Here is a 24,378-nt window from a genome sequence, read left to right as displayed (position 1 = left end):
ACCAGCCTAAACCACAGCTAATTCTCTCTGCATCCCAGAGAGAGAGAGAGAGAGGAGTCCATTTGTGTTTTACTCCCATGCCAGCAAGTGTCAAACCATGGCTGCTCCCACCCTCAAACCCTCTGGGTCCATCACCACGCAGCGGGTCTCTGTTGTCTGTTTCCAATACCCTGCTGCTTCACTGTCTGTCATCGATACCCTTTCGCTTGGAGACTGTTTTTTGGTGGTGGTGGGAGGGGAGCATCTTTAAAGCAAACTCCATCTGCCTTCAGGGACATGTTCCCTTATCCCAGTCTCCACATTTTGTGGTGTGGCTGAATAAATAGGGACAAACAAACCAAGGGGGACACACTTGCTGAGAGCGTGTCTTCCATTTGGAAAGAGAATTTTCCCCTCTTCCCTTCCTGGCTTTTTAAAAAGTGGCCAAAAATAGCAGCCACACTTGCTGCTGGTATTTTAATGGAGGTTTGGAGGAATCTGAGTCAGCCAGGCTAAACGCTGCCTCGGCTTTACGTTACCCAAGGAATTTGTTTGTTTTGTAAACCAAGTTCCCTTCATTCCCTTCCCCTTTCCAGACCCCCGGCCCGTAACGTAAACCCTCCACAAATCTAAAAAGGAGGGACAGGGGCTAAGAACATCTGGCAGGGCCCTGGGCCTGCAACCCTCGGTTCCCAAACGTTCTCATTTTGAACACTGACGTTTTACTTGTCCTGGATTATCTCAGATGTCCAACCTGCCACCCCTTTCCTGCCTGGAATACTGACAAAAACCCCCACGTCGGCCCAACAGTGCTCATTTTCCTGTGCGTCTCGCGGCCTCTTTCCAACTCCCAATATTCTGTATTGTATTTTATTTGTAGCAGGACACGTAAATAGGATGGGGGAGGCTGGAGTGGGGGTTTCTAGAACTGCACGTTAAACCCACCAGTGGAAAACCTGAGTCTCTTCTCAGCGTGAAGCCTTAAACGCGCTCGCGGGGCCGCGCAGCTTTTCGAAGCCGCTCGAAATTACACCTCAGACCTCAGAAACTGAGGTAGGGAGAATGTCCTCTTGTGTGCACGCCAGTTCAGGCCATGAAAAGTTCCTTGTACGACCATGATTAATTTAAAACAACTCCATATCCGTGTCACAAGCCATGGCTGGTTTACTTATTGAGTTTTATGGTTTTTTTCTCCTCTCTTTTTGCTGTGGTTCTGCTCTGGGACAAAGAAGTGAAGGGTGCAGCTCGGTGCCAGGCTGGGGTCCGTGGGGGCATCTCTTTGAGCTGGCTGGTTTTGGTTTTTTCTTCTTTCTTTCTCTTTTTGCAGCAGGGCTTGTTTGGAACCGACGTTCTGACATGATTTAGCATCTCCCCCCCCCTCTCCCACCCTCTGCGTGCGGGGCAAACATACGTCATCTTGAAGATGTAACCGGACTCCTCCCTTTACAGTTCCTTTAGAAACTGGCCCAAAAGCAGAAGAAATGACTCCCCAGGAGATTGCCCAGAGCCATGAAAACGAGGGTGTTTTTGGTCTGGAAACGACGTTGCCAAACTCGCCTCCGACGCAATCCCCTTCGGATGCGACCGCCACGGAAAAGGCCTGGAACGCAGCCGCTCCCCCCGAAGCCCCAATCATCCTCAGCCCCCCGCAGACGCCCAAGCCGGACGTGTACAACCTGGTGTGGCGTTCAGGGAGGGATGGGGGCTTCCCCATCAATGCCTATTTTGTCAAGTACCGTAAGGTAACGCTTGCCCGCGGCGCCAGGCTGGGCTTTCCTTGGGTTTGGGTTTCTCAAGGAGCCAATAATCGTGAACGAGGAGGTGGTGGTGGGCTGGAGAGTAGAATGCAGTTGAACTGCAGTGTTACTGTGGGTGCAGGGGCAGCTTGTTTTAGGGCTGACAAGTTGGCCCTGAGTTGGCTGCTCTGCCTTAGTTTTAAGGGAGATTTATTCAGCAGAGCCCCAGGGTTTTATTCCTTTACAGCATCATGAGGCTCCCGGGGTGTATCGTACGCGAGTGGAAAGCGAGCAAGCTTGAGCCATAGAATCACAGAAGGCTTTGGGTTGGAAGGGATCTCAAAGATCATCTATTTCCAACCTCCTGCAGGGACACCTCTCACCAGCCCAGGCTGCTCAAGGCCCCATCCAACCTGGCCTTCAACACCTCCAGGGATGGGGCTCCCACAGCCTCTCTGTGCCAGGGTCTCACCACCCTTAGAGTGAAGAATTTCCTCCTAATACCCAATCTTAAATCTGCCCCCTTCCAATTTAAAACACCTCATCCTATCACTCCAGGCCCTCCTAAAAACTCCCTTCCCAGCTTCCTTGTAGGCCCCTCCAGGTACTGGAAGATCTCCCTGGAGCCTTCTCTTCTCCATGCTGAACAACCCCAACTCTCTCAGCCCATCTTCATAGGAGAGGTGCTTCGTGGTCTCCTCTGGGACCCATCCCAAACAGCTCCATGTCCTCCTTATGCTGGGGGCTCCAGAACTGGACACAGTTATGAGGTGGGGTCTCAGAGAGCTCCTCAGACTTTGGGGGTTGGACTCAATGATCTCTTGAGGTCCCTTCTTCCAACCCCTACAGTTCTGTGGCTTGACATCAGAACCAAGCAATGTCCATGCCCGTCCTTCCAAGCAAAGAGTCTTCTGTGTGGTGAAGCTATTTCGGTTTATTTTTCATAAGCTTTTTAAATCCTCTACATCCTGATATGTCTTTAGCCTGGAGGGAATGCTTAGGTTTGGGGTTTTTTTTGACCTGTTAGTTCCTGAAAACCTGGTGCCAAAGTCTGTTGAGACAGTTTCTCATCCAAAGGTGATCGGCTCGTGTGAGCACTGAAGGCTTTAAATGCCTCTTTAGGTGCTCATAACAACCCATTCCAACGTGCTCACCACACTCTTCTCCATGGTGTTAAGGGTGATAAGGTGATAAAGGTGATAAGGGTCCCTGGAGGTGTTCAGGGTGAGGTTGGATGGGACCCTGGGCAACCTTGTGTAGGCCCAGGCTTGGAGGTTGGAGGCCCTGCCTGTGGCAGGGGGGTTGGAGCTCTGTGATCCTTGGGGTCCCTTCCAACCCATGTCATTCTATGATTCTATGATAAGGGTGGTGGTCTTGTTGCATCATGAAATAATTTGACTCCATTCCCCTCTTCTAGAGAGCAAAGAGAAGATAAAATATTAATAATATGGGGGGGGGGGGGGATAAAAGCCTTATGGTGGCTGCTTCAGAAGAAAATACTTCAAGACCTCTGGTATAACCTCTGGTAATCCCCAGCGGTTAGATCTGCCTTACATGTTTTATTAAAGTCTTATATTGTTTAGCAGTTTATTTTTGGTGGAATCTCTGTCTTTTCCTTTGGGATTTGGGGTAATGTTTTCCTGCAGAGGTCAAGCATTAAGAGACTGCATCCAGTCTCTTTCCTTTCTTCAGTGGGGCTGGTGTTAAATTAAAATCGGGTTGGGAGTTTTGGGGGTTTTTTTAATTAAAAAAAAAGGAAACATAAATTAATAAAATCCCCAAATCTTTGATTTTCCTGCTGATTTTTTTTTCCCTCAGCCTAAGTGAGACATGCTTTTTGGGCCCCATTTTGGCTAATAAAGGTTTTTAAAATGGGGGAAAAGGCGGGATAGTTGGGGGAAAAGTGTGTTTTGTGTCTGTCCCCCCCTCAAAACAAACACTCATGTGGATGTGGAGAGGGAAAACAAGCCCTGCTTCCCAGAGGAGCCCTGTGAAGGGAGTCACAGAAGCACACGGAGACGGACCGTAGGAAAGCGCGAGGAAGTTTGGGCAGGTGGCAGAGGGACCCGTGGGTGCCCGTGGGTGAGAGGGAGGAGGGGTTTGGAGCATTCACATGGGGTTCTGTGCAGCTCTCTGCTGAGCTTTGTCTCTCTCTGTCCCATGCAGCTGGATGACGGGGTCAGCGCGGCAGGAAGCTGGCACACGGTGCGTGTCCCCGGCAGTGAGAACGAGCTGCGGCTCACCGAGCTGGAACCTTCCAGCCTCTATGAAGTTCTGATGGTGGCGAGGAGCGCCGCTGGCGAAGGGCAGCCTGCCATGCTCACCTTTCGCACCAGCAAAGGTAGGTGTGGCACAGTGTTCCCCATGTCCTTGGCCTCTTCCAAGGAGTTCTATGTCCATCTTGAGCTCAGTGACCCAGAATTGGACACAATATTCCAGGTGTGGTCTCCCCAGGGCAGAGCAGAGCGGGAGAAGGACCTCTCTTGACCTGCTAACCACCCCCCTTCTAACACACCCCAGGATGCTCTTGGCTGCCTTAGCCACGAGGGCACACTGCTGGTCATGGTCATCCCGCTGTCCCCCAGGGTTCCTCTCCCCTACGCTGCTCTCCCAACAGCCCAGTCCCCAACCTCTACTGGTCCCTGGGGTTGTTCTTCCCTAGATGCCAGACCCTAGATGATGGGCTGCCTGTCAAATGTTTCTTAGAAAGAACATCATCCTCGAAAAACACTCAGGCTCCATCCCTGCCAGTAGGTGTTCCCAAACACCCCGTCGTTCACGAAGGCGCCAGTAATTTCGGCGTCGTCCTTCCGGACCTGTCTCGGCACAGTGGAGGTAGGTGTTGTGGGTGGCTTGTACATCTAAGTTACCTTGTCTTCACTGCTGCTCTAGGTGTTTGCTTCCCTCTTCTGCTTCCAGTTTATTCCCTAGGCTGCTTCCTTAGGGGAATCAACTTTTTAAAAGGGTAGATAAGGGCAGGACAAGGGGGGATGGATTAAAGCTGAAGGAGGGAAGGTTTAGATGAGATATTAGAGGGGAGTTTTTTTACAGAGAGAGTGGTGAGGGGCTGGAACAGGCTGCCCAGAGAGGGGGTGGGTGCCCCATCCCTGGAGGTGTTCAAGGCCCTGGGCAACCTTGTGTAGCTCCAGGCCTGCAGGTTGGTGGCCCTGACTGTGGCAGGGTGGTTGGAGTTCTGTGATCCTTGGGGTCCCTTCCAACCCATGCTATTCTATGATTCTTTATGGGTATTTTCCCCTCTCCCACGGGAATGCTGTGCTGGAGGTTGGACATCTACTAGGCTTTCTGTTCCTTCTGCATGTTTCAGAGGAAAAACTGGTGCTCTCTGCTTTTTGGGGGAGGCAAGGTTATCAGTTAGTGTCCATATTTACGAGGATGCTGTTAGCTCACTGCGTGCATGGCTCTTTCCCTGTATCCCTCGGGTTCCTGCTGCTCTAAACCCACTGTTGCTTTTCTGCTGTGTTCTCTGGGTTTCATTTCCACCAAGAAAGCTCCAGAGGAAGAGGGGAACCGGGAGATAAGCAGCACCGGAGTTTTAAGCTCATGGTGGATTTACACCTGTTCCCAGTGTTTTCCTGGGGCTTCCCAGGGATGGGCTTATATCTGCTGGCAAGAAGATCCATCCGCTGTGATTTTTTTAGTCTGGTTTCCAGTGAAAACAGCGTGTTTGCAGGCCCCTTTTGCCCCCTCTTTGAGCTCACTGACCTGATTTCAGCCAAATTTACTCAGTGGTGACTCGGTCTGTAAAAACATTAGGTGTAAAACATTTGATAAGGCAGGTGAGGAGCTGAGACCCAAGGTGCTTGTGACACTGGGTAGTCAGAGGAGCCCCGCTTAGCTCGCTCCAGGCTGGAGATACTCTCTTCCTCCTCTCACCGGCTCCGTGTTAATGAGTACGAGCTAATTTAGTAAAGCCTTACAACTCCTTGGTTGCCCACATGGTTTATGGCCAGATTTACTAACACCACTTCTTTTCCGTTCTCTCCGTTCCGCTGCTGTCTGTCACTTCCACAGCGAGCTCAGTAAGTACATCCCCCGTGGCGGGCTTTGCTCTCGGTTCTCCAGCAGTAACCGTGCTTGGGTTGAAGTCTTTGTTGGGTCTGGGGGAAACTTTGGGGGTGGGTAGGAGGGTGGGCTCGAAAAAGCTGGCTGTGTTCTTCCTGCTTGCTCGGTTTGTGTCTCTGTTTCCACACAGAGAGCAGCATCCATAGCTTTCTTGGTTATTATGTTGATAGAGCAATTAATTCCTCCAGTTTCTGCTCTTTGAGCCCCTTTTTCCAGAAGAGGGAATAGTAGATTTTAGGAGGATTTAAGGTTCTCCTTGGTAATACAGGAAATCAGATTGAATCCTCCTTTAATCAGACTGTAATCCTCTTGTAACTGAATTTCCCAGTTCCAGAAGCTCCCGACCGACCCACGATCTCCACGGCATCGGAATCATCCGTCTACGTCACGTGGATACCCCGAGCGAACGGTGGCTCCCCCATTACTGCTTTTAAAGTGGAGTATAAGTGCCTGGGTCGAAACAGAGACTGGCTTGTTGCAGCTGATCACATTTCCCCCTCCAAGCTGTCTGTGGAAGTTCGGAACCTGGAGCCAGGTATTAAAGTCCAGCTTTCTTCTCACCTCAGCTGTTGTTCCTGTTGTCTTTGCTTAGGTGACTGAGACAGAGTCGCAACCCTTTGGCTGTTTCGGTTTTAACTTCTGCTTGGAGTAGCTTGTTTCTGGGAGGGTCGGGCTTGGGGTGGAATTAGGAGCCCCTTACGTGAGTTCAAGTTGATTTCTGGCTTTCCAAGTGGAAAAAAACCCACCCAAAAACCCCTCCATAGTACAAAACTTGTTCACATGGAGAAGGAGGCTTGTGTGGTATTGCTGGTTTTAATTTAATTGTCCTAATAAGCACTCAGAAGGCAAAAAAGGGGAAAAACACATCAATGGAAAAACACCTCTCCTGATTTCTCCCAGTATCCAGCCAGGAAAGCTTGGGGAAAGAGCCCAAGAGTAGGGGTAAATGGATGATGATAGGCATCCTTTTGGGAAGCATCTCCTCGGCGCCCACTGGTTTGCAATTTAGGGACTTCCTGAGCTGATGGAGGCATCTTCATCCGCTTGTAAACAGCCTTTGGATCTTCCCTGGAGTGAATTTCCCCAGCCTCTTCTCGAAGAAGCTGTTTAGATTTCTGATGTTAGCCTGGCGGCAACGAATCCTACTCCTCTTTTTAATCCTAATTGGATGCCGTGCAGAAAGTACTTCCTAATCTGTTTAGTCTCTCCTTGAATCCTGGTTTCTAGTGCTTGTTTTTGCTACGACGTCTTCCTTCCCTCACTGGGGTTTTTTTTTTTCCCCTTAAAAGGAGAGATGTACAGGTTCCGTGTGATCGCTGTGAACAACTACGGGGAGAGCCCGCGCAGCGCAGCCTCTCGCCCCTACCAAGTAGCGGGATTTACCAGCCGCTTCTCCAACCGCCCTATCGCGGGACCTCACATCGCTTATACCGAAGCCATCAGTGACACCCAGATCATGTTGAAGTGGACGGTAGGTAGAACTGTCTCTCCTGTTCCTCTCATGGTTCCGGGCCAAATCCGAACCGATTTAGCTCTCCAAAATCAAGGATTAACTGTGGAGTTAGGGAGGAGCGATGGTTTCTTCCTGCCCCCCAAGAATTAGGCCATCTCTTTCCTAGAAGAAGGCTGAGACACGTTGTGCTTGTGTGGTGGAATCAGAACACCTCTTGAGCCCCTTGGCATCCCATTTCCAAACCCTTTTTCTCCTTGGGGGTGTGGCTCCCAGCATTCTCCCCTTGCAGTTCCCTGGGGATGCTGCACGCCATCCCCTTGGGTTACACCGGTTCTGAGCCTGACCGGCAGCGCCAGTGAGAGGCTGCAGCCACCTTCATCCACCTGCTTTGCTACAAACATATCAAGAAGCACCGGTGGGCTTAAAACTCCATCCAGCCCCCTGTTGGGTGCCACGAGTTGGCTTCATTTCCTGCAATTCCTGCTGCTTTTATCAATCCACGCTGTGATAGCTGGAAGCGGGCGCTGCCTTTTAAAATCCACCCTCTTCCCTGGCTTCCAGTAGAGGGTTTCATGTTAGAGAAACGTTTCCCTTTCCCCTGTTACCTTGTCTTTTGTAAACAAGTACTTTAAAGTCCTTATTGGAACCCACAGAAAATTCTTTGCTCTTGTTTTGAAACCTAAACCCCCCCCGGTGTACTTTGGAGGATTTAACGCGTGGGGTTCGCGGTGTTAGTTTGCTCTGCTAGCTCAGCCTTAAGAGATGTCAAGGATAATAAACTTAAAATAACCTCCAGTTCCTCAGGAGGCTGCATAACTTCAAGTAAAATATTCTCAGGGTGAATTTTAGAGCAACCTTAACTCTTTCTGAGGTAGACACAGGCTTAGCCTTTCCCTTTCCATTAATCTTTTCGGGCCGTTCGCGGTCCAACCCTGATCCACAGCTTGGGAAGTGATGCAGGAGGAAAGAGGGGGAAGCGTTCAACCCCGGTTCTGTCTCTCATCCCCTTGTCTTTTTACAACTCTCTTTTAGTACATCACATCAAGCAACAACAACACCCCCATCCAAGGATTTTACATCTATTACCGGCCTACGGACAGCGACAACGACAGTGACTACAAGAGGGATGTCGTGGAAGGTTCGGTGCAAGTATATGCATGCTTAATAACTCTACTCACTGGGGAAGGACATCGTGTAGCCACGTTGGCTGTGTTTATATGAAATCTAAACTGCTTTTCCCAAACTAAGGCTTTACAATATATTTCACAGAAGTAGCTTATCTCAACTACATAACGTCAAGTCCTGCCCACACATGAACTCGTTTCTTCCCTTCTCGAAGCCTCTTCTGTGTGGAACTCCAGAACTAAAACGCTGGGGTTCGGTTTGTCTCGTTGCACCACTGTGAATCCTTAATGTAGATCTACTTAAACTGGGCTCAGCTTAAAGCAGTCGGATAGAGGGAGAGCCACATAAACACAATTTAACCCTGAGTAAGCACGTCCACGTTACTAATAGCTGGCCAGCTTTTCGGATGGTTTACTCCAGCGTGGATTTTTCCAAAGCTAGGCAGTACCTTGTGTGTAAATGTCCTTCTCAGCCTTTGCTCCATTGCTTACCCTGCTAGAAGGGAGTTACTTGTAGCCTGGAGTGCTTAGTACGCTGCAGACGCAGGTCTGTTTGTGCTTCGTTTTGCCTTTTAATCAGGTGATTTATTTTTTTTTCCCTCCCCCCCCCCTGTGCTTATTAGATCATTGTTTTCCTGGAAGAAGTTATTAGATAATGTCTATATTAGTCCAGAAGTGGAAAACGCTTTAAAAAAATACTTTACTCAACGTCCTTATTGCTTGGGCTGAGTAAACGTGGTGATCTCATTCTGTCCCGATGACGTTAATTATTTCCCCCCCCCCCCCCACTCCCTCATTTATTTCAGCTACAAGAGGAATGGGGCCCCTTTATTTTGAAAATTTTCCCCTGCTAGACAACACTCCCTGCTAGACATAAGCTTTTTGCACTCCCCAAAGCCATGAAAGCTTCGCCTGGGAGGATTTGCTTCCAAGAAGCTGGCACAAGCCTGCACCTCCATCCACAGATGCATTCTGGCTTTTGCTGGATGGAGCTTTTTGCCGTGTCTTCCTCAACCCTTACACGCACCCCACGGATTTTCTTGGAGCCACTGTGTGAGCTGTGGGGAAAGGGGATGCGATGCCTGCGCTAGCTGAGCGCTTGCCGTAGGCTTTCCTTCCCGCTTCCTGTCGAGTCTTGTCTTCAGAGACATTCAAAACTCCTTTCTTTTCCCCTCTCCTTTCTCTTCCCCCCCCTCCCCTCCTCTTACAAATGCTGCTGTGGGCAAAATCAGGTTTTATTTCAAGGAAAAAAACACCCCACCCCAGCACCTGAGCACAAAGCTTGACTCGGGTGGCTCCTCAGAATCTTCCACCAGGTTTAAGCAGAAGCAGAAAGAAACCAGCCCTGTCCTGAGGGTGATGGGCTAAGTTTCCCCTCTTCCCAAGGAAAAGCCTGTGGGGAGAGAGGCCTGAGGAAAGGCCTGAGGAGAGGGCTGTGGGGAGGCCTGTGGAGAGGCCCGTGGAGATTGGATTTGAAATGGAAACACTGTCAGTTGTTTAAATGTTATTCCCTTGCTAATGGTGCACGAAGAGGAAAGTTAAAGTGCCTGAGCTGATCCCAGTTCCACTAATGGTTTGAAGCGGAAACCTAAAACCTGGTGTAGTAATTACTGAAAGGAATGCTTGGGGGGGGTGGTGGGGGGTGGGTTGGGGGAGGCTGGAAAACTCAGTAGGAATCTTGGGAAAATGCACCGTTTAGGGGAAAAGACGGTTCCAGCTTCGGCCAGGGTTTGTCTGCCCTTGCTTGGGACGCCCGGCATGCCAAGGACAGAGCATCCCCCCTGTCCCCTTCCTCCTCCAAACTGAGATGGGGTCCCCCTGCCAAAAAGAAAGGGGCACAGATCCTGCACCTGGGCTTTGCTCCTGGAGAAGCTCCAGCAGAGTCACAGCCTCTGCCAGCCGAGCAGGCTTTAGTATTTTATTATTATTATCGGGGGTCAGACTCAATGATCTCCCAAGGTCCCTTTCCAACCCCTAAACTTCTGCGATTCTGGGATCATTTTTTTACTATTAACACTTAAATCAGGAGGCGGTACGATGGTTCCTTAGGAACGGCCGAAAACAGTTCAAGGTGGTATTTTCCAAGAGGGATTAAGAGCGCTCAAACAGTTAATTAAAGGGTGAAAAGACGAAGCAAAAGGGCTGCTGTTTATTAAAATTTGTCACAAGCCTGTGAAAAGTGAAAAAAAAAAAAAAAAACCAACCCAACCCCAAGAGTGATTTATATCCAAGGGCTCAGGACTTCAGGAGGGTGTCTAAATGAAACGCTGGCTGGGAGCCAGGGATGACAAAACCATCTTATTTAGAGAAGATTGCTTGGCTGGGGATCTGTCTCTGGTGGCGGGGGGGCAGCGCCCAGAGGCAGCCCCCCGCTGCCTGATTGTAGTTTTCCCATTTAGTAAAACTCCTGTTCGATTATTTGTGCTTGAAGGGGGCGAAGCCGAGCGACCCAGGCGCGTCCTTCCCGCCAAAAGCGGGGTGGCTTCGCTCTGTGCCTCCTGCCTCTAGGGATGCAGCAGGATTGCAGGCTGCAGGGCGAGGGGAAGACCCAAGGGTGAAGTTTCCCCCCACTTCCTGCCTCCTCAGGGGTTTTAATCTGGGTTTTTTGTGCTGGTTTCTCCTATTTTTTGTGCCCTGTGTACTGGGAACACCGAGCAGTAACCCATCCTGCACCCAGCCCTTCAGCAGTTTTCCCATTCAAGGTGCAGCGAGACGATCGCGCAGACGCTGGAAACGTGGGCATCTGGTTTTTTGAGTTTAGGGACTTCTGGCTTTTTGGAGAGAAAAGAGGCTCTTTTTTTAAAAAAATAAAAAAATCAATTGAAAACCCTGGAGGGGAGGGGGGTGGGAAACCCCAAACATCCCCCTTTTATATCAACACCCCCCCCCCCCAACCCTTATATTCTCCAAAAGGTTCTTCTGAGAACCCATTTCATGAGACAGCACAAGTCTTAACCATGTCAGGTAAGTCCATACATCGCTAATAAAGACTTGTGCTAACAGGAGGAGCTGCACCACCTCCTCTTCTTTCCTAGCGATGCCGTGATGGGCTCCTTACCTCGTTCCAGCTCACACGGGGCAAATGAAATGTGCTTTGAACTGTTATTATTGACTTTTAACTTCTCATTTCTCCCCCCCAACTCCACCACAGGGACGAAGCAGTGGCACTTGATAAATCACCTGCAGCCAGAAACCTCTTACGACATTAAAATGCAGTGCTACAACGAAGGCGGCGAAAGCGAGTACAGCAACGTGATGATCTGCGAAACCAAAGGTGAGGCAGCCCCACTGCCTTGGGTTTATTTAATTCCCCCTCACCACCACCCCCCCACCACCACCACCCCCATCAGCGCCAGTGTCAGCTGGTAATGTTCCTGGAATGTTTTGTCGGATTGTTTTGTCTTCCAAAGCTGGGTTGTTTTGAAACAGAAGGGAAAGCTGATCCATTGCGCTCTGAGTGGATTTGCCTGGCTGAAGAGATTGTATTGTCAAGGGTCTGGGTGGGTTTTTTTTGAGGGGAAGGGGTTGGGTTTTTTTTCCCCTCCTCTCTCCCCCTGCTGCACTGATAGCCTCTGCTTCGAAGCCAGCCATGCTCTTGAAGACAGACAGAATTCATTTGTCTGCCTGTTTTATGTCTCTGGGGCTGCGTGACGCGTTGCGTAAGTGCACAGGCCGCGGCGATCGATGGTTGTGTTTGGCTGCCTCCCTGGCTAATCCCAGAGTGCCTCTGGCACAGAGTTTGCCCTGTTCTCTGGAAGCATCGGGCACTCCAGTCGCATTTATTTTGTGAAGGATTCCTGTCTCCTTTAATCTCTACAACCAAGTAAGGGCCGTGAAGGGGAAACACAGGCAGGGAACTTTCGAGTGCAGTGCTGTGGAAAGGGAAAAAAAAAGCAGCATTTTCAGGGAAAGAAAAGTAAAAATAAGAAGAAAAGCCCTCTGGGAGCAGAATTCTGACCCCTCTAAGGGGTTGAATGTTAACTTTCTTCCCTCATTTTTAAGTTGGCAAGCCTTAATCTGTCGGCGGCGCTGACTCTTCCTTAAAACCACATCTCCCTCAGGCTTGTTGGGGGGGGGGGGGTGATCCAGCTTCTCTGACAGGGAGATGTGTCCACTTCTGACTGTCTTCACCCTCCCCAAAGCCTGGTGCCACCCCTGTTTAGGGTTTCAGGCTCAAACAGAAGGAATCTGTGCCCAAAACTACTGCAAATTCGAATCCCAGGTTAAACTTGGCATCTTGGGATTGGTGATAACAGGATGGGTTTGACAAATGGGGTTAGCGGGTTTCACCTCAGATAAGAAAGCAGGTCACCTGGCAGTAGGTTAGGGGCTACAGAAACACCACAGCATGGTTTTTCCCCACCTCAGGCTGAGCTACTCGTTAAAAGCTTCGAGTGACCTCAATGAGGGGCTTAGCAGGCTGGAAAACAACCATTTTCCAAGGCAAATAGTGATTACCCAATAGCAGCCTGCCTTCTCATCATGGGTTTTCATACTGCCTGGGAAGCTTTCTCTTCAAGACATCGGGATTTTGCCTCACCAGTAATTCCTATCACCTCAGAATGAAACCACACCCACACCCCCCTCACCCCTTTAGCAAGCCCACTCAGCAAACACACCCCTGCTTCTCCCTCTGTCGCAGTAAAACGCACGCCGGGAGCATCCGAATACCCAGCGAAAGACCTGAGCACACCCCCCAACCCCCCTGATCGGGTTGGGGGGAGCGGAGCTGGACCTTCCAACGGCCCCGTTCGGAGCGGTGACATGTTGTACCTCATCGTGGGCTGCGTCCTGGGCGTCATGGTCCTCATCCTCATCGTCTTCATCGCCATGTGCCTGTGGAAGAACCGCCAGCAGAACGCCATGCAGAGTGAGTTCTTTGCCCTTGCCCTTTCCCCACGGAAACGCTACCGGAGTGAAATTAGTCCAGGGGGTTTGATGAGGTGTTTTTTTAATGAATGGGAAACAGTTTCCTGTTACAAAGCCAACTGGAGTCTCCGTGTAGAGACTTGTCCTTCCTAGGTGTGCCTCAGGTGAGGATTTGGGTTTCCTTTTCCTTGCATGACTGGCAGCACCTTGCGCTGCTGTTTCACCCCACGAAACGCCCGGGTGAGGCTTCTTCAAGCTTCTTCAAAGTTCATTTGAAGTGGGGTTTAAATTTCCTCTTCTCTCCGAGAAACAGAACAGAACTTCCTAGGTCAGGGAGTGTCTCCAGAGGTATTTTTCAGGGTGGAGGTCATAGTGGAAGGGGGTGTTGGTTATCCAAACCATCCCGGTTTCGGGACGCGCGGCGTAGTGGCTGACATCATCGGCGTCCCTTTCCTCTTTCTACCCTGTGAGATAACTACAGTTAACTCACAAAAGCTGTAAAAAAAGAGGAAAACCAGCTGCTTTTTTTAGTTCCTTGGTGCCTCTCCTGCCACACCTCGTTTGACAATAAACCCACCCTTCTGGTAACCATGTCTTTTTGCAGAGTATGACCCTCCTGGCTACCTCTATCAAGGGGCAGAGATCAACGGGCAAATGATGGAGTACCCGACCTTACCGGGCACCAGCCGAGTCAACGGCAGCGCCCACGGAAGCTTCGTGAGCAACGGCGGCCTCGCCAACGGCTGCCCCCACCTCCACCATAAAGTCGCCAATGGAGTGAACGGGATGATGAATGGAGGAGCTGGGCTGTACCCAGGACACACCGGCTCCCTGTCTGGAACACACGTGGACTATGAACATCCCCACCGCCTCGTGAATGTAAGCTCTTACTACCAGGTGGAACGCTCAGCCTACTCTGCCTTGGGATTTACTCAGGGGTTGTAGAAGCAGGCTTAATTCGGGGGGTGAGGGGTATCATTAGAATCGTGGAATCATAAGGGTTGGAAGGGACCTTGAGAGCTCATTGGGTCCAACCCCCCCTGCCAAAGCAGCTCCCCAGCTCATATTGCACAGGTTGGTGTCCAGACAGGTCTTGAATATCTCCAGAGAAGGAGACTCCACACCCCCCTGGGCAGCCTGTCCCAGGGCTCCCTCACCCTCACTGGGGAAAAGTTCTTCCACATGCTGGTGTGGAACTTCCTATGCTCCAACTTGCAGCCATTGCCCCTTGTCCTGTCCCCACAGAGCACTGAAAAGGGGCTGCCCATTTCCCCCTGCATCCCACATTTAAGATATTTATAAACATTAATAAGGTCCCTCCTTAAATACTCCTCCATCGGTAACAACCAGTTCCACCACTCTTTAACCCAGCTGGAGCAACTGGGCTGATATTTCTGATCCAAACATGGTGCTTTTCATCGGAGAATATCAGATGACAGCAAGAATTCCACTTACTCTGGGAAATCTGCCTCTACCCTCCTCCTACCAGCATGTAAGCTCTGAGAATCCTTCAGCGTAGCACCAGGCTGAGATACTCAGCTCCTACATATGGCATTTCTCAATCCTCGGGTTAAATAGATTTAATTAGAGCCGCTTACTCCGTAGCTTTATGCATCAACCCAGGGTTTTTTTCCCTCTCCCCCCACCTGTTTCAGATCTGGAATTCCAAGAGACCCTATTAATTATGTCCAAGCAGGAACGTAGCAGGAGGCTCCATAAAATAAACCACCCCTTACATCTCAAACACAGCAGCGTAGTAACATCGTCGTAGTGGGTTTTTTTTTCTCAGTCCCTTGCTTGTGGCTGTTGAGAGAAGCTCTGGAGGGTTGTTTGGGTTTTTTTTGGGGGGGAGGGTTAAAATTTAAACTAAACTAAGTAATTTAAACCAGGGATCCAGCTTGCTTAGGCTGTGGAAAAACACTGGCTTTGCCGAGACGCGCGTCCCCGTTTCCAAGAGAGAATAATGATTTCATTATTGTCTATGGAAACAGCTGGCTTTGCCTTCCAGCTGGCTTAAACCCCCTCTTAAAACTCTCAGCGGCGCCCAGGAAGGCTGAAAGGAAAAGTTCCAAAGTCTGCATAACCCATGCTGTTTCTGGAGGAGTGTGTGTGTGTGTGTGAGGAGGGGGGGTAATAGTTTGGGGGGGGAGGGGGCTATTGTTTGCGTTAGTAATTGAACACAAGCACTGGGGTTGATTGAACGACCAATTAGCACTTGCACAGTAGTTGCTGCTTCAGTTTGCTCCAGACCAGCTGGTTCTTCGCCTCCTTCGCTCTTTGCTCCCATAGCCAGAAGGTTTTTGGGTGCTTTCAAGCACAATCCCATGTGGTTGGGGGTTTGGTTTTTGGGCCAGTCCAACCTCTTGGTGAGTGAAGAACTCCAGAAGGCTCTGACTGCACCATCCCTCAGGGAGAGGGAGTGTTTTGCAGCGCTCGAGAGCTTGGGGTTGGTGTTTGGTCTCCAAGTTTTGAGGGCGGGGGGTGTTAATCTTTTTGGAGGGGGAGGAAATATGTGTGTGTGGCACTCCCCATGCAATGGGGATCACCTGCTGCATTGTTACTTGTGTTGAGTTTGGGGTGGTTTTTCCCTCCAGGGAGGAGCAGGGATGTTCTCACCCTCAGGTTTAGGGCTCCCTGCATCATTTCATTGATGAACAAGAGGAAAAACTTGATAGCCAGGATGGCAATCATGATTAGTTAGGCTAATTTCCTCAGTGCTCCAGCCTGGAAGACATAAGGATGAGCCCCCTTCTTTCTTTTTATGGCAGAAATAGGGGTTGTTCCAAGTCTCTTGACTTAAAAAAACTCAGGTGAGCTTTCCCAGAGCGGCTCCCCTCCCGAAACGCGGGGCGGTAGCGGGGGCTCCCGCGGCGGTGTCCGCCTTAGTCTTTTAACAATGAGGTGTGTGTTAATCTGGGCGTTTTTTTTACTTGCTCCTAACAGCCCCCTCAGCCAAAACTAACAAGGCAAAAAAAATCCCCTCTCCCCCAGAGTCATTGCTGGCTGAGGAATTACCCCATCTGTAAAAATAGGAGAGCTCCTCGGGAAGAAAACCCAACACAACCCCCAGCACATCAGCCTGGCAGAGCAAAACCCACCTAATCAAGAGTAATTACAGGAAAGTGGGATGGGTTTATGTCGTGACATCAGCCCTGTGGGTTTAATCCCCTGCCTCCCCCACCGGTTTGGTAACGAAGGGAGGGCAGTTTGCTTCCACGCCTGTCACCGGCGTTAAAAATAAACATATTTATGGTGTGTTTATGAAATTAAACCTGAGTGTTTTAAGCCCAAAACAGGCTGGGGAAATGACAGCATGCTGGTCTGAGCTGGGGTTATTTACTTTACTCTGACACACACACACACGCGCGCGCTGGCAAAGCCCCTCTCTGCCTGGCTGCGGATAATGGCTCCTCAGTGTTACCGCGCCGCGGTAATAACGGGGCAGGGGAGGGGGGGCATGGTAATGGGGAGAGGGGAGGGCATGGTAATGGGGATGGGGAGGGGGGCACAGTAACTGGGAGAGGTGTGGGGGGCGTGGATCTCCAGATTGATAAGGCGATTGGAGTCTGCAAACGAAGAGGGAAGCGCTCAGGGTGCTGGCTCAGGCTGAGCTGCTCTTTGGTTAAGCTGTTTCTTGTCTGGATATTGGTGGATTTTGGGGGGTTTATGGTTATAATTAATGGTCTTTTTTTTTTCCACTGCAGGGCGGTGGGCTGTACACAGCAGTGCCCCAGGCTGACCCCTCGGAGTGCGTCAACTGCCGAAACTGTCGGAACAATAACAGGTGAGGTCAAACTCCCATGAAGGCAGAGCCTTGGGGAGCAAAAGCCCCTCCGTGCAGGGCAGAGGGAAACAGGGAGAGCTGGAATTCCAGGCAGAGGGGTTGCAGAGGAGCTCGATGTCCTCCTCTCAATGTCCTCTGTGTGGCTCAAAAGAAAGTGGTTGTCATTATCCATGGGGTGGAATAAAAGGAGTTATCAAGCCAGCAGAGTTGGTTACTCAGCATGTTTCCTCTGACACTCTCTAGGAAGCCAGACAGGTCGGGCACTGGATTGTTTTATTTATTTATTTATTTTTTAAAAAAAACCCTCCTTATTTCCTGTGTTTTCCACGGGTTTTGAGATAACAGAGCCTTTCCATCTGGAGTCTGTCAAATAGGATTTAATTGCTCGTCTGTATTTTACATTTCCTGCCATTCTCTTCGGGACACCAACGAGCTGGAGTGGAGGGTTTTGCTTTCACCAGGCCCTTGTTCATAAAGCCAGGGCTTCCAGGTTCTTGGGGAGCTGTTTGGCCAGCCCATGTCAGCGTGGGATATGTTTCTGTGTGAGAAAAAGGATTCTCAGGGTGATGGGGAGGGGAAGGAAACTGTCTTCTGACATCGTAGTGGGGAGTCTGGGTGTTTCTTAGGCTTTTTGGAAGTTTTAAAGAACATCCTGCCAAGGCTTTGGAGTCTCTGGTTGTTTTAGTGACTGAAAAGAGGGCTGTGCTGATTGCTGGCTGCCTTTAGGGGCACACCTGGAGAGGTGGGATTGAAAGGAACGGGTTTTCTGCCTTCTGGGGCTTCGTTTGGGGAAATCTGACTGAAGCTGGGCTTTAAATTCTTCCCTCTTTGGGAAGGTACACGTGGCAGTGGCAGAGGGACTCACGTTTGTGTCCCCAGGGCCAGCAAGCTGCCATGTCCTTACAAGCCTGTCCTGGGGGCTGTACATGTTAGGCCATGACCAAGAGCTCCCTGCCCAGTTTTAAACATATTTACCATGTTAATTGTGGGGTTCTGGATGGGTTTGGTGGGGGGGTTTTTTGCCTCAAAGCAAGGAGAACAAGTTCTGTCCTCTGTTCCTCCCAGATGGGTCATCTCTGGGGTCTGAACTTTGGAGTTTTCACATCCCTGTTCTATATTTGACTGCTTGATAGAGAAACAAGTTGTCCTTCACAGCTGCCTACCCCAGAGGGGACCATTAACCTCCGTTTGGCAGGAGAGCTGCGCGGCCCCGGCTGCTCCGTTCCCCTTCCCGCTGCTGGGGGAATGGAAGGAGGACATGGGAGAGGGGAATGGGGAGCACCAGCAACGTGCCTGATCATTACACCCGGGACTGGGAAGCTGGAAAATGTGGCCAGGGTGAGGAAGAGGAGGAGGAGGAGGAGGAAGTCCCAGTGGGTTTGTGTGGTCAAGTCAGGAGGTTTTTCACCAGTGGGAATTTGAAGCTGGAGGGTTGTTGTTCGGTTCTCCCCGCACTAAGCTTTGTTCAGCCTCATAGCTGCCCCCATCTGGCTTCTCAGCCATGGAGAGAGGACCTGGGCTTCATCCCACCCTCAAATTATTGCACCCTCTGTCCTAAAAATGGGACAGTCCCCTTCTCAAAACACCGGCAGGGTGGCAGGGGAAGGTAGGGGAGCAGCACCTCCAGGAAAGGCACCGGTGTCTCACACAAACGTTTCAGGTGGATGTAGCCCTGCTCCAGCCATTCCACACCAGTGCCTGCAAACCCCTTGGTGTTCCCATTTCCACAGAACACCCTGGAGTTGTTGCTGCTGATTCAGGTTGAACGAGGCAGTTGGTTGAGTTGTGACCACAAGAGAATGGACCCTGAAGGTTTAGAGTGTTCGATAGCCGCCCGCTACGGCTGTTGTCAGCAACAGTCATCTCAGAGCAGGTTTTATTGTTACAGAGGGTGAAATCCCCCTGTCTTCTGTTTAAATGTGCTCTCAGAGCTGTCTGGGGAGGTTTGCCAGGGGGTAGGAGCTGCTGAAATGCAGATGCTGCTTTGCTGTCGTGGATGAAGCTGGTAAGGGGAGCGTGGTTTGAGCTTGTTATGTTAGAGTTGAGAACCAATTTGTTGTTATTATTATTATTTTCCTTCTTCTGGTGCTTGTTGTATGTCAACTTTTGAGATTCACAGAGTCACAGGGGTTGGAAGGGACCTCCAGAGCTCATGGGGTCCAACCCCCCTGCCAAAGCAGGGTCCCTAGGACAGGGCACACAGGTCGGCATCCAGACAGGGCTGGAATCTCTCCAGAGAAGGAGACTCCACACCCCCTGGGCAGCCTGTCCCAGGGCTCCCTCACCCTCACTGGGGAAAAGTTCTTCCCCAGATTGGTGTGGAACTCCCTGTGCTCCAACTTGCAGCCATTGCCCCTTGTCCTGTCCCCACAGAGCACTGAGCAGAGGCTGCCCATGTACCCCTGTGTCCCACCCTTCAGATCTTTATACCCATTGATCAGATCCCCTCTCAGGCTGCTTCTCTCCAGGCTGAACAGCCCCAGCTCACTCAGCCTTTCCTCAATTCCCAACGGTCACAGAGGAATTTACATTGCTTGTTGGGTTGGGTTTTTTTTTCCTGCAGCTCTTCTCCTTTTTACAAATCCACTTTATACTCAGAAATTGGGAACATGCATTTCAGATCAGCTGGTGTCAGGCTGCTTTTGCCAGCTCAGATTATAGTTGGGTTGGAGAACCCGTAGAACGGAGAGAAAAATGTGTTTCCCGCGGCAGGCTGTGGGGTTGGGTTTACATCTCTGGATGTACCTGTGGCAAGTTGCCATCCAAATGTGGTTATTTAAGCTTAAAAAAAGTTGAACCACTGTCTGGAAACAGCGTTGGAGCCCATAGTGGTGATACAAAGAGCTGTGCCAACCTCTGTGTCCTTAAAAAGAAAGCCCTGGAAACCTGGAAACCCAAATGAAAACCCAACGTGGCGAATGGGACCCGCTGAGATGGGGGTTTTCTTCCCTTTTAAATCCTCAGTGAGCTCAGTCAAACCTCTGTGGAAAGAAAAGCAAACTAATAAATGGATTTGTTTGAAGGCCAGATGTGTTTCATGTGGATTCTGGGGTGGCTTCTGTGGTATTTTGGTACTTGGAATAATGGTTTTGGGAGGGGGGAGTTCACGGGGAGCGGAAGGATGAAATGAGAGGGAAGCTTGAAAGTGAAGGTTGGGGCCACCCCGTCCTGCAGCGTTTGGGAGGGGAGCTGGGGGGTTTTGTCCCATCTTCTGGCTTCAAGAGGGGGGAAACCTGCTCCAGTTCCTCCTCTAGAACATTCCTTTCTCTTACTCGTGGGTGTTTGGCTGCTCTTCCAGTAGTGGTCGTGGTTTTCAGGTGACAGCTGGGCGAGTTCATAGGATGATAATGCTGGATATGGTTTTCTAATTCACCTTTGCTCCTCTGACAGTGCAGGATTTCTTTCCCCAGTTTGTTGTGTGGGGTTTCCAGCTCGAGCTCTTCTTCCTTGGTGGTGAAAACCCATCAGTCTTACAGGGAACTGAACTCAGCAGTCAGGTCAGGGGGTCACAATCAATAGTGGGAAGCAACCGAGTGCACCCTCAGTGCACCAGCTGCCTGGTGGGACTGAAAACTCCTCCAATCCTGGTCTTAATCTCATGATTGATTCAAAGAGCCCCCTAAAACTTCCTCAGCAGGCTGTAGTTTGGGGAGGTACTTGGAAAGATGGTGGTTTCTCAAGCAGCAGGAGCTCTGAGTAACCCCCCCCTTTCCCTTTCCCTTCCTTGTCTCAGGTGTTTCACCAAAACCAACGGCGCGTTCGGCAGCGCCGCGCTGCCCGTCGTGCCCATCGTAGCACCTTATCAGCAGGATGGTTTGGAGATGAAACCTCTGAATCACCACGTCATGGTGGCCATGTGTTTGGCCTCTGCTGGCCCGGAGTGCAGCGCCCGGCTGGAGGAAGACAGCAAGGGGAGCGTGGAGCAGCCTTCCCCGCAGCATCCCTGCTGCCGAGAGGGCGTGAACCGGCTCTCCGTGGATTGTGCAGACGGTAAGGCAGCCTGGAGAGGGCAGCACCCGTCTCTGGAGCCGGGGACATTCGGTAGGAGAGCTCTAGGGCGCTTCAGTGACTGAGGAGAAGGTGGTAATTAAGCCCACAGATAGACCTGGCTCTTTGAGAAAGATGAAGCGTTCTACCTTCACAGAACCCCAGCCTGGTGAGGGTTGGTGGGGACCTCTGGAGATCACCAGATCCAGAGCAGGGTCTCCTTGAGCAGGTGGCATCCAGCATCACAGGGTTTGAGTCTCTCCAGAGTTGGAGACTCCCCAGCCTCTCCAGGCAGCCTGGCCCAGGGCTCTGCCAGCCTCCCAGTTAAAAATGTTCTTACTCATGGTTAGGTGGAACTTCCTCTGCTCCAGTTTGTGCCCACAGCCCCTTGTCCTGTCCCTGGGCACCCCTGACCACAGCCTGACCTGCCCTCCTGAGCCCACCCCTCAAGGGTTTCTCAGCACTGAGAAGATCCCCCTCAGGCTCCTCTTCTCCAGGCTGAGCAGCCCCGAGTCCCTCAGCCTCTCTGTGTCAGAGATGTTCTGGTGCCCTCAGCATCCCCACAGCCCTTTGCTGTCCCCTCTCCAGCAGCTCCCTGTCCTTCCTGCCTTCCCACTGGTGCCTTGGGACCCATGGCTCTGACCAGGGCTCTCCAGAGAATGAAGCCTAATGATGGTTTCCCTAATGAGCTGCTGTCCATGACAGCCTGGAGCCATCCCATTCAGGGCCATGAAGATGATCAGAGGGCTGGAGCAGCTCCCCTGTGAAGAGAGGCTGAGGGAGCTGGGCTGGGTCAGCCTGGAGAAGAGAAGGCTGTGGGGGGACCTCACTGCAGCCTCCCAGTCCCTGAAGGGAGCAGAGGAACAGGAGGGGAATCAGCTTGTTCAAGGGCAGAGACTGGCAGGACAAGGGGGCTGGAGTGAAGCTGGAGGAGGGAAGGGGGAGAGGAGAGATTAGGGGGAAGTTCTTTGCAGAGAGTGGTGAGGGGCTGGAACAGGCTGCCCAAAGAGGGGGTGGGTGCCCCATCCCTGGGGGTGTTCCAGGCCAGGTTGGATGGGGCCCTGGGCAACCTTGTGTATCTCCAGGCCTGGAGGTTGGTGGCCCTGCCTGTGGCAGGGGGACTGGAACTCTGTGACCCTTGGGGTCCCTTCCAACCCAGACCAGTCTGGGATTCTGTGTTTCTATGATAAGCAAGAGCAGGCAGCAGATCTTCAAACCCCCCACCCCACCAAACCCTGCTCTCCTTGGGGGGGGGGGTTGGACCCCATGATCTCTCAAGGTCCTTTCCACCCCCTGTGACTCTGTGATTCTCTCATTGCAGGTGACAACTGCCTCCACTCAGAAACATCAAACCACCTTTTGAGCTGGAGCCCCCTTATTCTGCAGCCTGTTTCCAAGGACTGTAAGGACAAACCAGGCTGGAGTTCAGCTGGAGTCACCTTCAACTGTTCTGGGGACCTTGGGCAGCTTCAGCTGCAGGACACTTGAGGAAGTGAGCACAGCCCCCAGCACCAGTTAACTGCACAGCCCCCTGGCTGAAAGGGAGTGATGGAGGGATGTTAATTATCACAGAGAGAGTTGCTATTTATTTTTGTGTAGTAGTGTTGTATGAATGTATCTTGGGGTTAAGAAATTGTTGCCTTTTTATATTATTTATGCCTTGAAATTCTTTCCTCCTCCCTCTCCTGCTTCCCACACCCCCAACCCAGCCCCAGCCCCCATGCACACCCCACCCCCCACCCCCACCTAGCCTGGTTCTGTGTATAAAAAAAAAAGAATTGTGATAATATAAAGAACAAGGATGGGAAATGGGGGAGTGTGTCTGCTGTGGGGTTTTACCAGGGGGAGAAGCGCTTCCCAGGGCTGTGGGAATGGTCCTATCACCTCCTCCAGCTCCCAAACCCAAGGGGCCAGTACTGAAAGGTGTTCCTGGCCTGAACACCCCCACCCTGGCTCTGGGTAGCCCCCCCCTCCACCAGCTGCCCCTCTGACCTGGGGCTTTCCCAACCCAGGGAAGGCTCTGAATGCTGCCTTCCATCTCCTTTCAGACCCCAAACCCCTCTGGGCACCTCTGGCCTCCAGTGCCTGAGCCCCAGCTGGGGTTGTCCCTTCCCAAGGGTGGCATCTGGCACTTGCCATTGTTAAAGGTCAGGCTGTTGGTGATGGCCCAGCTCTCTGCTCTGCCCAGGTCTCGCTCTAAGGCTTCTCCACCCTCAAAGGAGTCAACAGAGAGCCCTGGGGAACTTCATGAGGCTCAACAAAGCCAAGCACCTGTGTGGGGACAATCCCTGTTACCCATACAGGTCAGGAGATGATGTGCTGGAAAGCAGCAGCCCTGAGGGAAAGGACTTGGAGGGGACCTGTGGATGAGAAGCTGGACCTGAGCCACCCATGTGCATCTGCAGCCCAGAAAGCCAAGTGCACCCTGGGCTGTATCAAAAGGAGTGTGGCCAGGGGAGAGTGGGGTTCTGCCTCTCTGCTCTGGGGAGACCTCTGGAGCCCTCAGCACAAGGAGGACGTGAACCTGTTGGAACACATCCAGAGGAGGCCACAGGAATAATCTGAGGGCTGGAGCAGCTCTGCTGTGGAGCCAGGATGGGGAGAGCTGGGCTGGTTCAGCCTGGGGAAGAGAAGGGTCCAGGGGGACCTTATAGGGGCCTCCCAGGGCCTGAAAGGTGCTGGGAAAGAACTGTTCCTGAGGGCATGGAGTGATAGGAGGAGAGGGGATGGTTTGAACTGGAAAAGGGGGCTTTAGGTGGGTATTTATTAAGAGAAATTCTTCAATAGGAGAGTGGTGAACCCCAGAGCCCATCGCCCGCGCTGGGGACGGAGGCAAAGGCGGCGTTGGACGCCTCTGCTGTGCCCCTGGCCCTGTCAGTAAGGTGACTGTGCCCATCAAGCAACAGCCCAGTGGTCTCTGGGACCCCTCACATTGTTCATGTATTGGGAAAAAAAACCCCTTTTTATTAGGAATAAATATTAACAATGATAAGGAACAAAACTGGAAGAGGCAACAGGTATGGGGGGGGTATCTCAGTCTTCAAACCCAACAGCCCCTTGCAGTGGGTGTCAGGGAAAGTTACAATCAGGTGAGAGCCCCAGCTCAATGCAGCTCTCATTTCCCAATCAGCCCCTTTGCTGGAGTAATTATCACACCACCCCACAACAGCTCTGTTTGGAAGGGGCAAGGGGAAGAGCAGCTGGGGGCCACCACCCAGCCCGGGGTGCTCCTGGGGCAGGGACTGACTCTGGCTGAGCCGCTGCCCTCGTGGCAAAGGGTTTCCTCCCATCGTTTCCCCTCTGCCCACTTCTGGTTCAAATCCCCCCCATCCTAACCCCAGGCTCCCTCCTAAAAAGCCCCCC

At 51.5% G+C, this 24,378-nt stretch overlaps 1 protein-coding gene across 1 annotated transcript in view; it reads left to right on the top strand.

Moving 5' to 3' along the window:
• The window catches only part of CDON (cell adhesion associated, oncogene regulated), a gene marked incomplete at its 5' end in the record, with an annotated part of 32,121 nt that extends 9,454 nt beyond the window's left edge, over window positions 1-22,667 (top strand). The window contains 12 exons of the mRNA XM_084274932.1: window positions 1,429-1,721; window positions 3,882-4,056; window positions 4,422-4,550; window positions 6,127-6,333; window positions 7,088-7,269; window positions 8,284-8,389; window positions 11,527-11,649; window positions 13,018-13,245; window positions 13,849-14,123; window positions 16,949-17,028; window positions 20,762-21,018; window positions 22,337-22,667. Of these exons, the coding sequence (XP_084131058.1) occupies window positions 1,429-1,721; window positions 3,882-4,056; window positions 4,422-4,550; window positions 6,127-6,333; window positions 7,088-7,269; window positions 8,284-8,389; window positions 11,527-11,649; window positions 13,018-13,245; window positions 13,849-14,123; window positions 16,949-17,028; window positions 20,762-21,018; window positions 22,337-22,503 (2,222 nt within the window). The 3' untranslated portion in view covers window positions 22,504-22,667. The remainder of the gene's footprint in view (window positions 1-1,428; window positions 1,722-3,881; window positions 4,057-4,421; window positions 4,551-6,126; window positions 6,334-7,087; window positions 7,270-8,283; window positions 8,390-11,526; window positions 11,650-13,017; window positions 13,246-13,848; window positions 14,124-16,948; window positions 17,029-20,761; window positions 21,019-22,336) is intronic.
• Window positions 22,668-24,378: the final 1,711 nt, after the last annotated feature.

Source organism: Gallinula chloropus (assembly GCF_964237585.1).
Source record: "Gallinula chloropus genome assembly, chromosome: 24".
Lineage (NCBI taxonomy): Eukaryota > Metazoa > Chordata > Aves > Gruiformes > Rallidae > Gallinula > Gallinula chloropus.
This window is presented reverse-complemented; position numbering and strand designations above follow the sequence as displayed.